The 16,219-nt window shown below is 52.5% G+C and overlaps 1 protein-coding gene across 21 annotated transcripts in view; it reads left to right on the top strand.

Moving 5' to 3' along the window:
- Positions 1-16,219, top strand: part of ZNF250 (zinc finger protein 250) — a 17,100-nt gene extending 881 nt beyond the window's left edge. For 2 of the 21 annotated variants that reach the window (XM_070481950.1, XM_070481951.1), the window contains exons 2-8: positions 2,953-2,996; positions 3,297-3,465; positions 6,415-6,508; positions 6,740-6,866; positions 7,065-7,178; positions 9,270-9,332; positions 12,047-16,219. In XM_070481950.1, coding sequence (XP_070338051.1) covers positions 6,467-6,508; positions 6,740-6,866; positions 7,065-7,178; positions 9,270-9,332; positions 12,047-13,371 — 1,671 coding nt within the window. In that variant the 5' untranslated portion in view covers positions 2,953-2,996; positions 3,297-3,465; positions 6,415-6,466 and the 3' untranslated portion in view covers positions 13,372-16,219. Of the gene's footprint in view, positions 1-7; positions 2,997-3,296; positions 3,466-6,414; positions 6,509-6,721; positions 6,867-7,064; positions 7,179-9,269; positions 9,333-12,046 lie in introns of those variants that run through there. The other 19 variants (XM_044780849.2, XM_070481948.1, XM_044780856.2 and 16 more) reach the window with 15 other exon arrangements.

The following is a 16,219-nucleotide window of genomic DNA, read 5'->3' as shown; positions in this document are numbered from 1 at the left end:
GAGTGCGCTGCGTGTGTGGGTGCCGGCCGGCCGGGAGCGGCTCCTGTGGCTGACGCCGGAGCCGCGGCGTGGTCCGCGCGCGTCCGGGTCTTTCCGCGGCACGCGCTGCTCCCTCCCCCTGCGCGAGTTCCCTCGCCCTCAGGACGTGCAGGGGGCCCCTCCTCCCCGGACCCTCTCCGAGTCCCCCAACCCTTTGCCGCACCCGGACGCCCTCCTCACGCCCCCAGACCTCCACTCCTAGGCCCCCGACACCCTGGAGCCCCCCGCCCCCCACCCCTGGGCGCCCCCGACCTCCCCCCGCCCTCGATCTCCACCCGAGCGCCCCTGACACACCCCGACCCTCCCGGGTCCCGTGGACGGCGAGCCTGGCCGGAGGTCGAGCGGGGTGACGGGGGCCCCGGGGAGAGCGGTCGGCGCCCGCACGTCCCAGCCTGGCGCGGGGGCTCCCCGAAATGCAGAGCCGCGGGCGTCTCGGCTTCGCGGCAGGCGGGCCGGGCGCGGCCCCCGGACCCCTGCCTTCCCCCGCCCGAGCCCCGAGCCCCGAGCCCCGCCGTGTCCCCGCCCTCCGGCGCTCGGGTGTCTCCCCGCCGGTCGTCCGCTGTTCCGTGTTCTGCTGGAAGCGGGCGGCGGCGCTTCTGAGCGGGCTTTGTTCGCCGCTGTCCCCGCCGCCGCCGCGCCGCCCTCCGGAGGGGCTCCCGCGGTGGGGGCAGGGTTGGGCCTGGGGTCCGCGCTTTCCGCCCCCGCCGCTGGGCGAGGTCGCTTGTGCTTCCTTTGTGCTCTGCCGGTTCCTCTTCCTTTCCGTATGTGTTGAAAGTATTCTCACGTTGTCACTGGGCTCCTGTTAGGGCGTTTTGTTCTGCTTTGGGGGCTTTCTGAGATAGGAATTTTCAAGTTTTTAATGGTCAAACGCTTACTCTTAAGGCTTGTGGTCTTCGTGCTCTGTTTTAAAGGGCATTCCCACCTCAAGACTCTTTGAAATGACTCTTGTTTTCCCTGGTGCTTGTAAAATGTTGGGTCCATCTGGAATTTATTTTGGTGTGGGGTGTGTTGGGAATCTAGCTTCCTTTTTTCTCTAAATCATGCCGTTTCTAACACTACCTATTGAATAATTCATCTCTCCATTGATTTGGAAAACCGCCTTTGTCGTGTGTTGAATTCTTACGTGTCTTTGGACCCATTTCTGGAATTTGTGGTGGCTTTGATGTGCATGAGGTTTTTATTTTCGTGCGGTGGATCTGTGGGTCTCTGCCCCCCAGGCTTTCTGCTTTTGATCTTTTTCTTAGAAAGGCCCTTCCCACCTAAAGTAATAAAATTTACCTGAATTGTGGTTCAAGTTCTTTTTATGATGTAATTTTAACTCTTATTCATTCATGGCTCCTTTAGACTTTTGATAAAGGGTATGGGAAGATCTGATTTTTTTCTGTCGTATTTTTTATGTCTTTGCCTTTGCTTTGCTCTCTGGGAGATTTGTGGAGCTTTATGTAAAGGTCTAATTTTATTTTCCCTGAAGCATCTGTCCCCCAGCGGTTTGGATCACCTCCTCTGTCCCCCGTTTGTTTATATAGAGTTGGCCCTGCTCAGCCCAGTTCTGGCGCTGCCCCTTCTCGGCCAGGCCCACTTGGCCCTCAGCACCATGGCTTTGTGGGTACAGTGGGCAGAATCAACATTTATAAATGTTATCGTCACATTTATTCATCACATTTCTAAGTTTGTTTCTTGTTGCCCTTTGTGAACAGAATCTTTTTCCTTGTGTATTTGCTGACTGGGTGTTGCTGGTGCGTAGCAAAGCTGTCGGTTCGTGTGCTTATTTGGGATCATTTGCTGCTGAAGCTTTCGGGGTTGTGCTTTGTGCCCACAAGCAGCTCAGAGCTGCCTCTTCTGAAGGTGGTTTGACCCTGGAGGGTGGGGCTCCGTGGAGATGAAGAGGGGCAGGGCATTCCAAGCAGGAAAACCTGGGGGTGCGGATGGGGAGGACAGAGAGAGGGAGACCTGGGAGCCACCCACCCGAGACCAGGGACTCAGTGTGCCTGTCGCAGCCCGTCACTGTGGGTGGGGTCTTTGGAAGCACAGGCTTACTTGATTTTTGGCATCAAGACCATCTGGAATTTCGACAAGGGTGATAAGTTCCCAAAGCTTAGCTTACGAAACAAAATAATAATAGTAAACCTTGAATTGTAAGTTCTTTGCATCTCTGCAGTCACTTTTTTGTTGGCTGTCCGTGTTTGCGGCTGCTCAGTCATCACAAGAGCCGGAGCCGGCTTGGCAGAGTTCCTCACTGCAGTGTGGCTTCCTTCCACTTTCTTTAAGTGACCACTGCTGCTGAGAACATTGATCTGTTCTGCTTTTGTTTGGGTTAGTCCCTAGGGAGACCTCCCAAAACAAAATTCCTGCATCTGAAGAATGACAGTGATGATGGCCGGGTTAGGGTCAGGGAACAGTGTCACGGGTGCTGTTTGTACTTGCTCCTGTATTGGGGCCGCACGGCCTCCCCAAGCGGCTCATCAATGTCTGTTCTGACATTCAGTGGTGATGGTTCAGGTCCTGGGGGCCGTCTGGGGGCACTTGTCATGCCCACTGTGTCCCTTCCTGTCTAAATTCCTGTTTTTCCCGCAGAGCAAAGCCTGGAGTTGGGCTTCAGAATCCTGAGGGGCGCGGAGGGAGGGGTGCTTGTTAAAAGCCAATTTCGGTGCCCCATATGGCTCTGTGTTTTCCTGCCTTGCAAGTGTCCAGTGGTTTCGATTTGAGACTCACAGGGTTTTGCACATTTTTGCATCTGATCACAGACTTGTTCCAGAAGACCCAGACCTTTCTTACCAAAGTATAAGTAAAGAAAAATTAAAAATTAGTGCTACTTTTAAAATTTCTTTTGTTCATTTTTTATCAGACTACAAGTGTCTTAGTCCATTTGGGATGCTGTAACAAAATGAAACAACAGATATTTATTTCTCACAGTTCTGGAGGCTGGAAGTTGGAGAGCAGGTCCCCACACGGTCAAGGTGAGGGCCCTGTTCCTGGTTGCAGACTTCTGGCTGTGCCTCACATGGAAGGGGCGAGGAGGTCTGTGGGGCCTATTTTATAAGGGCAGTAATTCCGTTATGGGGCTCCACCCTCACGACCTAAGCACCTCCCAAAGGCCCCGCCTCCCAACACCATCTGTTTGGCATTAGGATTTCACCAAATGAATGGGGAGACACATTCAGACATAGCAACAAGCATACTTTGCGGTATGCTTTTTTCTCTTGGCAATATGCAAAGGTCATCCTAGGTAGAGATCTTTTGTTTTTATGCTTTTCTAGGACTCACCCCAGGTGGAAGTCTTTTCTGCTTCTCCCTCTGCCTCACGCATATTGACAGCCTAATCCAGTCGGAGGAGATGACTCCCAGTCCAGCAGCATCTGACTGTACCGGGCAGTTCTGAGCGGTCTTTTCACTGACCTTTCGGTCCTCATGAGGCCCTGAGAGGAGGTGTGTAATCTCCCTGTTTCACAGATGGGGACAAAGTGCACACATCCTTTATGGCCCTGGAGTCATTGTTTATGAAACAGGAGCATTGTTAACATGCTCTCTGCATCCCCTGCTTTCATTTACCTGTCAAGCCACCTGGCATAGCATAAATCTTTCTGTTAGCTGGTGTGTGACCTGTGTGTGGAAGGACCTTGGTGGCCTTGGTGGCTGCACCTAGAGCCTGTGTCCATCCCAGTAGGGCACCTACTGTCCAAGGGTGATCTGATTCTCCTAAATACTGCCAGGCAGCTTTCCTGAGAAAGAGTCTATTAGAGATTTAGAGATTCTGCTTTCCCATCCCTGCCAGCGGCAGATGCTGGTACTTGGTGTTGTTCTAAAGGATGTAAAGTTTGGTCTCGTTGCTCTTTTAATTTCATTCGTTTATTCAGTAAACATTGGGCCGCTGCCTGCTCTGCTGGGGCAGGAAGGGAGGGTCTGAGAGCTGGACAGGCAGAGGTCCCCAAGTGGGGTCAGGAGGAAACTCAGTGAGAGGGCAACATAGCCGAACACTGGCCAAGGGGTCAGAGCCTCCCTGGCAGAAGTGAGGCTGGGCAGGGTTCTGAGCAGCCTTGCAGGAGTCAAGGAGCGGCTGGAGCCAAGGACAGTCACTGTGTCCCATAGGGGGCAGAGGCAGGACTGTTCTGTAGCAGGGCCAGGTTCTGGGTGCACCTGGAGGGTGTGTTGGGAGTAGGGAGTGAGAGTGTGAGGAGGAAAGGCAGCTTCAGGACTGTGTCTTGTGTACCAGAGCACAGACCGAGCTGTGGGCAGAAATAGGGGCTCAGGGTTGGATGTTAAGTGTCTGAGATGCTATGGAACATCCACATGGAGATGTCCTGTTGGAAAGAAGGGGACCGCCAGCTCAACCACACCGAAAAAGAGCCCCTGGGCTCCACTGAACATTTAGGATTGTAGGATGACCACACCCAGTGCCAGGTATGTTCAGGACGTGGGGCAGGAAGCAGCTCAGGTGCACAGACACAGGACACAGGCAGGAGCAGGAGGGGGCCTGGCCCAAGGCCTTGTGGCCACATGAGGCAACACCTCCTGGATCAGCCGTACCGGCTGTCAGCACCCACTGGAGAGGCCCTGAATGGGGTTCCTATGGGTCTTCGTTGTTGGATCCCAGCCCAGGTGCAGTCGGGCTGTGGTGTGAATGACCGTCCACCTCTGCCAGGTCCCCAGGGGACCGGCGCTGGATTGTTCACGAAGGTCGAATTCTCATGCAGGTGAGGATGGACAGAGGCTTCTGCTAAGAGAGCAGTGTCCAGGAGACCTAGTGGAGACTGAGTTACAGGAGGACGGGGTGACCGACTGCCCCCACTGCTGACACTAGACAAGGGTTTGGCCATGTGGTGGTCATAGGACACCCTGACCAGGGCCACTTGGTGGGGGAGACCACTCATGGGGAGGCATCTAGACAAGGCTGTGGCCCTTGGGAGGATGACTGACCATGAGAGATGGCAGGTCTGTGGGTGACTCAAGCATGGGACAGGGTGAAGCAAGAGAGATGATGCTGTTCCTCGAGGGGGTGTGGGTGGTGGATATGCCACCAGGAGGGCGGGAGGCAGAACACATGGTGGCAAGGGCTTCCCCACTGTTGGTTCTGAGACCTGGAGAGACCCCAGACCCCTGCTTCTTTCGTATTCTATTCTTGCCTACTCCCCAGCATCCATCGTTCACAGGACTTCTAAGTAGTTTTATAGTCACTCCTTCGAAAGACTCCTGTTGGAATTCTAATTAGAGTTGCATTGCACTTACACACAGATTTGGGGGAATGGGCATTTTAGGTGAACAGAGGGACAGGGCAGTGAGAGGCAGCCACGGTTAGAAGTTCAGTGTGTATCTTCCCGAAAGTTGTCTGTGCAAACATATGCATACATCTGATGTTTTACACAGAAAACTGGGTCACGGCGCCCCCTGACTTCTTGCCCCCAGGCTTCCCTCCCCGTGGCCCAAGGTGTGAAACCTCCTGTTAGTGGAGGTGCCTGCTGAGTCGTGTGCAGAAGAAGGTTGATTGCATTCTTATACCGTCTTCCCTGGAGTGATCTGCTGGCTGGGCGTCTGTGTCCCTGTTGCAGACCCCCTCAGTGCTCAGAAGATGTGAACCCTGCTCCTCCGTCAGGAGAGCTCCCAGTCCCCCCTTTTTTCCAGCAGTTCGGATGTGACAGACATCTCAGCTTAACTTGTCCTATGTCCCCAGAGCCCACCCGCCCCCAGGCCTTCCGGTCAGGTGCTCAGACCAAATCCCTGGGTCACTCTGAACTTAGTCCACCAGAACCCAAACACGTCTCATGGTCCACTGCCAACTCCTGGTGGTGCCACCACCGGGCTGACACCCTTGCCTCATCGAGTACCACGGCCCTCGGGGCACGACCCAGGCATGGTGAGGCATCAGCGTGCCCACAGGAGGGCCGTGGTCAGGTCAAAGCGTGCAGGGCCTGGGGTGAGGTCCCCACAGGAGTGTGGGCCTCGAGCAGAAGCAGTCATTCCCAGCTTCTCTTCGTTGGGGGTTATCTCTGGAGGCAGCCTGGCCTGGCCCCCACACAGATCTAATGACAACTTAGACCTCTGTGGGTGTCCTTGTGCGTGGACCATGGACCAGGCCAGGTGAGCTGGGCAGGCGGCCCCGAGCCCTCACTGGCTCCCTAGCCACAGGTGTGGCTGGCCAACCATGAGGAGCCCAGGGGTCTGGGACACAGAGCCTTATGGCCAGACCCTCAGGGTGCACAGGCATCCCCAGGTGTCTCAAAGATGGGACCTTCCTGGGCCCATGGCCAGAGAGCCCCGCAACTGCTTGTTTTTGCAGCCCCTGAACTATGGAGTCAGAGTTCACAGGGGGCAGGGTCCCCCTGGAAGTCAGGGTTTACAGGGCAAGGCAGGGCTTCTCATGTGCCCCCTTCTCTTCCTCAGCCCTCAGGCTCCTCCGATTTCCATCTTCCTCAGAGACCCCAGGGCCCAGGTGATGGCAGCAGCAGGGCTCCTGCCGCCGCCGGCAAGACCGCAGGTGAGCGGCCCCTGAGGCCTGTGCAGCAGCCCTGCATTCCTCATGGTCCTCCTGTGCCCTCGGCTCCCAGGGCAGCCCAAGTGTCACGGTGGCCCCTTCCTGTCGACCCTTGACTCTCAGGGTGCATCCCCCCATCCCAGGGCGTCCCCCACCCACCTCCACGCTGCATGCACCCACTCTGTCTCAGATGTGGAGACTTACTCCAACCAGCAGCAGCCCCTGTCATTGCAGGCTGAGGTGACCTTCGAGGACGTGGCTGTGCTCCTCTCCCAGGAAGAGTGGGACCGCCTGGGCCCTGCTCAGCGCGGCCTCTACCGACACGTGATGATGGAGACCTACGGGAACGTGGTCTCGCTGGGTATGGCCTCTCGGCAGGCGTTGTCTGTGTCTGTGTGCCCAGCCAGGGGCCATAGGGTGGGGGCCTCAGGGTCACCTCCTGGGTGCTCAGCTCCAGAGGGAGTTCAGTACTGGCTGTCTCATGCCCGCAGGCCCTTGGGTGGGGTGTGGGTCCTCACCGATGTTGTGTAGACAAAAGGACTTTCCTCCCCACGAGCAGGACTTCCAGGATCCAAGCCCAGCATAATCTCCCAGCTGGAGCGAGGGGAAGAGCCGTGGGTGCTGGACGGGCAGGGGACTGAGAAGAGCAGGGGCCCAGGCAGTAGCCACTCAGGTGAGTGAGAGGAACTGGCTCTCCTTCACCGAGAGCTGAGCAGGTCCTGGTGGTTGTGGGCACTGACGGGAGACAGCAGGAGTGGCTTCCACCGCGGGCTTCTCCCAGCAAAGGAGCCTGCAGGTGGGGTGGTGCTGAGCCAAGCAGAGGCCGAGTGCAGGAAGTCCGTACGGAGGTGAGTACAGAGGGCAGTGAGCTGGGCATGCATAGGAAGGGCGAGGGAGAGAGTACCCATGTGGTGATCCCCCTGCCAGGTCCCTGGTCCCTGTCCTTATGGGAAATTCAGATTTCGAGGGTTCCCGGGTTGATTCAGAAAAGAACGAATGAAGCATCCTAAGTGTAGAAGGGAAGTTTCTCAACCTGATACTTAGAGTGAGGGCTGAAGGCGTGTGTGTGAGATGAAGACCCAGACCAGGGAGCCACCATCCCTGTATCTGTATAGCATTGTCCTGGGGGTCCCACACACAAAATAAGGCAAGATAAACAAACAAAACGAAACAAAACAAAACAAGAAAACTAAAGCTGTAAGAATTGGAAAGAGTGGGCTGGCCCCGTGGCCGAGTGGTTAAGTTCACGCACTCCGCTGCAGGCAGCCCAGTGTTTCGTCAGTTCGAATCCTGGGCGCGGACATGGCACTGCTCATCAAACCACACTGAGGCAGCGTCCCACATGCCACAACTAGAAGGACCTACAACGAAGAATATACAACTATGTACCGTGGGGCTTTGGGGAGAAAAAGGAAAAAAATAAAATCTTTACCAAAAAAAAAAAAAAAAGAATTGGAAAGAAAGAAGAAAAGTGTTGTTTGCAGTTCATATGATTGTCTGCTTGGACAAACATTGCTTAGAATTCACCAGAGTTTACCAGTTGGCTGGATACAAAATCAGTTTTATTTCTATTTGTCGGCACAAAGGTGTGATTTCTTTTTTCCAGTTTTATTGAGATATAATTGGCATACAGCACCATATAAGTTTAAGTTTACAGTGTAATGATATAACTTACATATATTATGAAACAATTACCACAATAAGTTTAGTTAACATCCACCATCTCATATAGACACAAAAAAAGAAACAAAAAAGTTGTTTTAAAAGGTGTGATTTTTAAAAAGATAACATTTACAACAATATCAGAGATATAAAGTATCCAGTAATTAATGTAACAGAAGATGTGCAAGACCGTTATGGAGAAAATTATAAACAGGAAGATGACGGCAGATACGTCCAACCCTGAAGGTGGTGTTCAGCAGTTGCTTTAGGCGGAGATGTGCAATGAAGGAGGATGACATCTAAGTCTGGGGAGAACCTCCGTCAGCCTGTCCTGCAGGACGTGGCCCCCTCCGGGTGTGTGGGGGATGGCTTGGCACCACCCTGTGGCTGATCGGCTTCACAGTCTCAGGCGTGGCACTCTCCCCCTTGTTTCTAGGGACTGTGTGGACAGGGCACCAGGTGTTACAGACAGCCCACCTCTTACCTGCAAAATCAGATATCCTCAGAGAAACAATGAATGCGCCAGTCTCAGAGGAACTCAGTTTCCCAGTGAATAGTAAAAAAAGACAGCATTGTGTTGTAGAAATCTCGCCGAGGACTTTAAACTGTTTGCTGACTGAAGCCATGGTGTGCAAGGAAACACAGATCTGCTGCCAAACCATACCTGGCTCCCTGGGCTGGCTGTGGGCTCACCTAATCGAGCTGAGATGAGTGCCCTTCAGATTTGATGCCAAAGAGATTATGAAATTCTCCAAGAGCACAGTGGGTTGGAGATGAGAGACTTTTGTACAGAAGTTCCTGGTTACTCTGCCCCATGCATAGGCCTTGGAGGCTCAGGGCACTGAGAGAAGGATGTGCATGGAGCAGAGCAGCCTGCTGTGGCCTGGGGCACTGCCACGGGCACTGGAGCAAGGAGGAGCAGGAAGGGCTGCACAGCTTGCGGCTTTGCCCTCTGCAGGATGGATAAGCTGTGAGAACTGCCCTGCCCTGCTGTTGTTAACTCAGTGAATTGCACTTACATGTTGTAACAGCAAATGAAAGGATTTTTCCACTTTTAAGACAAGTGTTTTGTTGTCTCTTCAACTCTCTGTTCCTTTTGCAGACAGCCTCAAATGTGACCACGTGACAGCTTGTATGCAACAAGACAGTTCATCCTGTCCATGGGGTAAGTGTATGTCTGATCTTTTTAATCCAGTACAGTCCCTGAAGGTGTTAACGCTCGTGATTTACAGAATGTAGAGGTTCCTGGGGCGCTCTGATGCAGAACATGTGTTCTCATCATACAGCACATGCAGTCTCTGCAAAACTTTGGGGAGGGGTTTTTTAAATTAAAAATTTGTTTCACTGGAATTGCTTTTTTCTCTTTATTTGTCTTGTTATACTTAAAACATTCTTCCGTACCTTGTACTTGAAACAACGGCTGAAGCCATCATTCTGAAAGCGAGGGGCTCTTTGCTCATAGCCAGCTCCTGCAAGCATGGATGAGAAGTGGCCTGTCACTGGCGTTCACAGCAGCTTGAGTCTGTCTGTGAGCATGAACGTTTGGTCATACGTTGCTTTTATGCCATGGATGATTGAGTGAGTTAACTTCTCCACAATTAGTTTACTTGTTTACTGCTAAAGTCATCTTACTCATGTTGTTACTTTGGCATCAGGCCAGAAGCCACCCACCCATTCAGGAAGCTTCCAACAATAGAAATAATATTTTTCAATGTAAATGAGTAATTATTTATTTGGCCCATCAGCCTTATTTTGTGAAAATGAGGCTTAGAAGTTGAAAAATAAAGAATTAAACTTGTTTACCAGTTGAAAAAACACATACTATAACTTCTTAAAAATAAGTTACGTAAAAATCTTATTAAGCAGATGACAGTGAACTCAGATATTTTTTAATGAAGAACCTGAAGAATACTGTTACCATTTATCAATATAGTACACACTTAGTAAATAAATTGCTTTGAAGAGAATAAAAGATACAGAAAAACCCGATAAGAAAAGTAGGCACAAAACTTGAACAAGTTCTGTTAGAAGTGGAAAACAGGGCCAGTAAAAAGTGAAAACATCCTCAGCCTCATTATTCATCAGCAAAGTGGAAATCAAAACCATGTTCACCTTCAGAATGGAGAAAATGGAAAGATCCGACAATACCAAGTGGGAGTGAGGGTGCAGAGCAGCAGACGGGTGTGTGTGCACACGCTCACTTTGGAAAACAGTGGGGTGTTATCTCATGAAGCTGAAAATAGGAGTCCCCATGTTAAATACTTCCGCTCCCTTGTGCAGACAGTAAGGACGTTTGTGTGGAAGCACCAGGAATCATAGGCTTCATGACAGGAAAAACTGGAAACAACCCAAATGTCCATCAGCAGTAGAACAGACAGATAAATACGGTGTTTTAATATAACAGAACATATCACAGTGCTTCCTAATAAAGAACCCCAGAATGAGACACTTACCACCTGATTCTGGCAGGAAGGGACCACCCTAGGCCCCCGTCTTGGGGCCGCCTCTTCAGGTCTTTGAACATGGAGGAGCAGAGCAGAATGTGGGTTCCCCGAGCTGGAAATGCCCAGTTCTTACCCAGACAAACCAGTCATATCAGTTATTCTCGCCCTGGAGAGGAGGGAGGGGGAAGAAGCAGTCACCACACGCGCACTCTGATGCTGTCCTAACAGGAGATCTCTTGGTATCTGTGTCAGCGTTTGTAAAACTCCCCTCAAAGGGCTGCTGGCCCCCCAGCACCTGTCATAGGCCCTGAGCGTGTTGTTTGACAAGAGAGAGAATTCCCTCCTTGGATCTTCCTCTGCCCACAGGGCTTCCCATTCTAGAGTATCACTCAAGGACAACATGGTCTTTAACCGTCCCCACGAGACCTTGGGAAGCTAGAGGCGGCAGCATGGTGGGTGGAGTTGGCATCCTCAGCTGCAGGGCTTAGATTGGACACCAGGAGAGTTCACAGGGAGGCCTGGCTGCGTCTGTCTTCCAGGAGGAAGAATGTCCTGTCATTTGGAGTCGGCCTCTGGCCCCTAGCAGCCCTGACTGGGGCCAGCTCCACCTGTTGAGTGTCCTCAGTGAAGGTCACTGAGCACAGCCTCTCCTCCTAGAACATGCCTGTTCCCCTTGTAAAGTCTTGGTCTCTGAGTGGCATCTTGTCGTCTCAATAGCTTGGTCTCCAAGATTTAAAAAACTTGTCCTCAGCACCTGCTGCTCTCCTCCACTCACACAGTCAGCCCCCAGAGCCCTGACCTAATGGTAGAAATGTCTATCCCAGCCTTCTCGGCCATGTTCACTGCTGCGCCTCAGGCCTCGTCTCCAGCCTAGACTTGGCGGGGTTCCCATCGTGTGTCTCTCGTCTTGCTCCTAGTGCTTTCTGCACAAAGAGGACGTTACGGCCTCCCATGTACATGTCTGTTGGACCCGGACATGAGAACCCACACATCTCCCCACCTGCCCCACACTAGGCTTCGCTGTCTGTGTTGCTGTCTGCTGGACAGGGCTCCCCACAGTTGTAGGTGTGGTCCCGAATTTATTCCTGCTCCAGTGGCTTCTGGAAGCTTGGTGCACAGGAGGACTCCAGGGAGGGCAGGGCTCAGGCAGTGATGGGCTGTCACCCCACTGCTGTGTGCCATATGTGCACCTCACACATGGAAATGACCTCAGACTAGAGTTTGCACCTTACACTGCACTGTCAGCCTGAGCACGTTTCTAGTTGTATGATGTGGTTTTTCTGCTCCTCTGCAACTGACACAGCCATGTGCGTTCAGGGACCAGGTTCCCACCGGCCACCCCACTTCAGCAAAGCCACCTTCATGGTTCCACTTGCTTTCGAGTTTTGAGTGGATTAGCATTTGAGTTAATATTTTCACTTTGGATTTGTTTCAGAATATGAAAACAAGGCAGAGAACCAAAATAGAGACTTGAGTCTTAAGCCATTCATTTCAGAGGAAATATCAATGATTCTGGGGAAAACACCCACAATGTGGGTTGATCAAGGCAATTATGAATCTGAGCGGAGCTTCTGCCTGAGTCCAAGCCCTGTTGGCCCCACCCAAGTTCAGGTCCTGAGCCAGAGCGTGGCTGTCACTCAGCATCAAGCCGCTCCTAACGGGGAGAGACCCTACAAGTGCATGGAGTGTGGAAAATGCTTTGGCCGGAGCTCCCATCTCCTCCAGCATCAGAGAACCCACACTGGAGAGAAGCCCTATGTGTGTGGTGTGTGTGGGAAGGCCTTCAGCCAGAGCTCGGTCCTCAGTAAACACAGGAGGATCCACACGGGGGAGAAGCCCTACGAGTGTAATGAATGCGGAAAGTCCTTCCGCGTGAGCTCGGATCTTGCTCAGCATCATAAAATACACACGGGGGAGAAGCCGCACGAGTGTCTTGAGTGCCGGAAGGCCTTTACTCAGCTCTCACACCTCATCCAGCACCAGCGGATCCACACCGGAGAAAGGCCGTACGTGTGCCCGCTGTGCGGGAAGGCGTTCAACCACAGCACGGTCCTGCGCAGCCACCAGCGGGTGCACACCGGCGAGAAGCCGCACGAGTGCGCGGAGTGCGGGCGCGCCTTCAGCGTGAAGAGGACGCTCCTGCAGCACCAGCGGGTGCACACGGGCGAGAAGCCGTACACGTGCAGCGAGTGCGGGCGCGCCTTCAGCGACCGCTCCGTGCTCATCCAGCACCACAACGTGCACTCCGGGGAGAAGCCCTACGAGTGCGGCGAGTGCGGCAAGGCCTTCAGCCACCGCTCCACGCTGATGAACCACGAGCGCATCCACACGGAGGAGAAGCCCTACGGCTGCTACGCCTGCGGCAAGGCCTTCGTGCAGCACTCGCACCTGATCCAGCACCAGCGGGTGCACACCGGCGAGAAGCCCTACGTGTGCGGCGAGTGCGGGCACGCCTTCAGCGCCCGCCGCTCTCTGGTGCAGCACGAGCGGATCCACACGGGCGAGCGGCCCTTCCGCTGCTCGCAGTGCGGCAAGGCCTTCAGCCTGAAGGCCACGCTGATCGTGCACCTGCGGACGCACACGGGCGAGCGGCCCTACGAGTGCGGCCGCTGCGGCAAGGCCTTCAGCCAGTACTCGGTGCTCATCCAGCACCAGAGGATCCACACGGGCGAGCGGCCCTACGAGTGCGGCGAGTGCGGGCGCGCCTTCAACCAGCACGGGCACCTGATCCAGCACCAGAAGGTGCACCGGCGGCTGTGAGCTCCGCGCGGCGCGGCCTGGCAGCTCGGCGGGGGCCCCCGGAAACTCAGTGTCACCGAGTGACTCCGGAGAGAAGCCGGGCGAAGCTGCAGGGGACGCCCGTTTCATCCTTCTCCACGGCTCCAAGTTGCGCAGGAGAGGAATCACACAGCTGTGGGTTTTGTAAAGACACCATAATTCTTTAACGTTAGACAGTGTATTTGAACTGAGAAACTAAAGGAAGCTAAGGCATAGGATTACTGTCGCAATAAAACTTTCTGACATTCCAAATAACCTTTTTTTTCTTAGAGTATTGCGTGCCTTCCCTAAATACAATGATTATTCTAGTTGAAATTAGAAAGTTGGACTATTTTCAATATTCTGTTAAAGCACTAAAGTGCTGTGTGGATAAAATATTTTTAAAAAGATTGTCATCAAGTATCATGTAGTATGGCTGGAAATCTTAAGTGTGTGGAACTACCTGTTTGGTAAGCAAAGGAAAAAGTCTAGAGGTTAATTCGTGAGAAATGATGTAAATTTAGAAAACCCTTATCTAGTGCTTTAACTTTATTCACGATCAGAAGGGATGTCCTAACTTTTTAGTGAAAATTCAACTCAAAAGTGGATCTTTTCCTTAAAACCCACCCTCATGATACAGAATCTGTGGCCCCATAATCATGGGATGTCTGGGGCCTCTGGGCTCCAACTGGACATAGGAGGGGGGCTCTGATCTCAGCGCCCAGACTCCACAGTTGCTACACCAAGCGGGTGCCTCTTTACACAGTAATGGTGTTTTAAAAAAAAAAGTTACTAAAAAGTTCTTTCGTGCATAATTTTAAAACATAAAATTCTCAAATTCAAATAGCTCTTTTCACTGTCTCTAATATCACTATTCCTGTGTTTGAGGGGTTTTTTGTTTTGTTTCATTTTTTTACTCCCGGTTCCAAGATAGTCTAGTATCCCATTGTCATGTACTGTGATGCATCTGGTTTAGTCATAATTTTAGTTATTTTCTCTTTCTTGTGAAAACTTTATCAGCATCTCAGGAAAAAGTGAGCGCTAGGGCATTGATCCTTAAGGCCACAGCCGTGCACGGTGACGCAGATAAAACCTTGTTCTCACTTCTGCAGACAGCGGTGAGACAAGGTCACTGGATGTCATCACAGAGGAGACGAGGTCACTGTGTGTTACTTCTGAGAGGAGATGAGGTCACTGGGTGTCACATCCCAGAGGAGACGAGGTCACTGGGTGTTACTTCTGAGAGGAGATGAGGTCGCTGGGTGTTACTTCTGAGAGGAGACAAGGTCACTGGGTGTCACATCCCAGAGGAGACGAGGTCGCTGGGTGTTACTTCTGAGAGGAGACGAGGTCGCTGGGTGTTACTTCTGAGAGGAGACGAGGTCGCTGGGTGTCACATCCCAGAGGAGATGAGGTCGATGGGTGTTACTTCTGAGAGGAGACGAGGTCGCTGGGTGTCACATCCCAGAGGAGACGAGGTCACTGGGTGTTACTTCTGAGAGGAGACGAGGTCGCTGGGTGTCACATCCCAGAGGAGACGAGGTCGCTGGGTGTTACTTCTGAGAGGAGACGAGGTCGCTGGGTGTCACATCCCAGAGGAGACGAGGTCACTGGGTGTTACTTCTGAGAGGAGACGAGGTCGCTGGGTGTCACATCCCAGAGGAGACGAGGTCGCTGGGTGTTACTTCTGATGCGCCGCAGAGCAGCTGTGATCAAGGCTTACTTCAGAGGAGCTGACATCACTGAAGTGGACTCCCTGAGGAGTCATTTTAGAGAGGAGAAGAGCTCACGGAGGTGCCGCCACACTGGAGCTGGGTCACACGGCTGTGACTTCAGGGCTGGAGCAAGTGTCTGTGGTGATGCTTTAGGAAGGCTGAGACCATGAGGTGACCGGGTAGAGAGGCTGAGATCACTGGGCTACTGAGAGAAGCATGGATCGCTGAGGAGTGACTGCAGAGAGGAGGTGAGATCACGCAGGTGTTAGTACAGAGAGGAGCTGCGGCCACATTTCGCACCCCCGTTGGCTGGGTCCACAGCTGGCACGCGGCCTGGAGCCCAGCGCTGCTCGGCACGATTCCTAATCATGGGGAGGAGTTAGAGTAAGAAACAGTCATGTTCCAGTCCGGATGAAAACAAGAGTTCAATTAAACTCAATGTCCAGAAATACTGTTTGGAAAGACGCTCTCTGTGTATCACAGGACTACTCAAGGCACACAGTACATGTCATGCTGGATTGCTAAGTCCGCCAGAGAACCTGGGGTTTTCGGGAACATCTTTCCAAAATGTACAGTTTGCTTTCTTGCCTTCGTGAATGAAGTGTACTTGGTATCGTTCTGCCTTTTCTTGCTGTCAGCTGCCCGTGACCCACTGGGGGGCGTGCAGGCTTGGGCGTCCACGGAGCTGGGAGGTGAGCTCTAGTGCCCCCTCCCCAGGGAGGACCCCAAGGACACGCATTTTTGCCACTCACGTCCTCTCCAAGGAGCAGGAGGTAGCACATCACGTACTGGAACATATGGGCAGTCTGTCTTTTGTGGAAGTGGCATCAGAGGCCAAAATGATCTTTGGGGTCCCCCTCACCCTGATAACAGCCTTCTCGGCCATTACCTCCCACCTCTGACTTGTCAGCAGTACTCCACACTTATTTTGGATTTTTTATTTTTATTTGGAAGTCTTTACATTTTATGTATTTAAATCTTTCTCCATCATTTCTCTTTATAGCTACCAAGAATTTGAACTTGGTTCTCTTACAATTTTCTGTTATTTGGAAAACATTTTAGTCCACCTGAAAGTTACTTCTCTGTACTATGTATAATCTGACATATTTTCCAATAAAAAAGCAGTGACTGCAACA

Source organism: Equus asinus, chromosome 12 (genome assembly GCF_041296235.1).
Source record: "Equus asinus isolate D_3611 breed Donkey chromosome 12, EquAss-T2T_v2, whole genome shotgun sequence".
Lineage (NCBI taxonomy): Eukaryota > Metazoa > Chordata > Mammalia > Perissodactyla > Equidae > Equus > Equus asinus.
The sequence above is the reverse complement of the archived record's forward strand: the minus strand, read 5'-3'. Positions and strand labels throughout refer to the sequence as shown.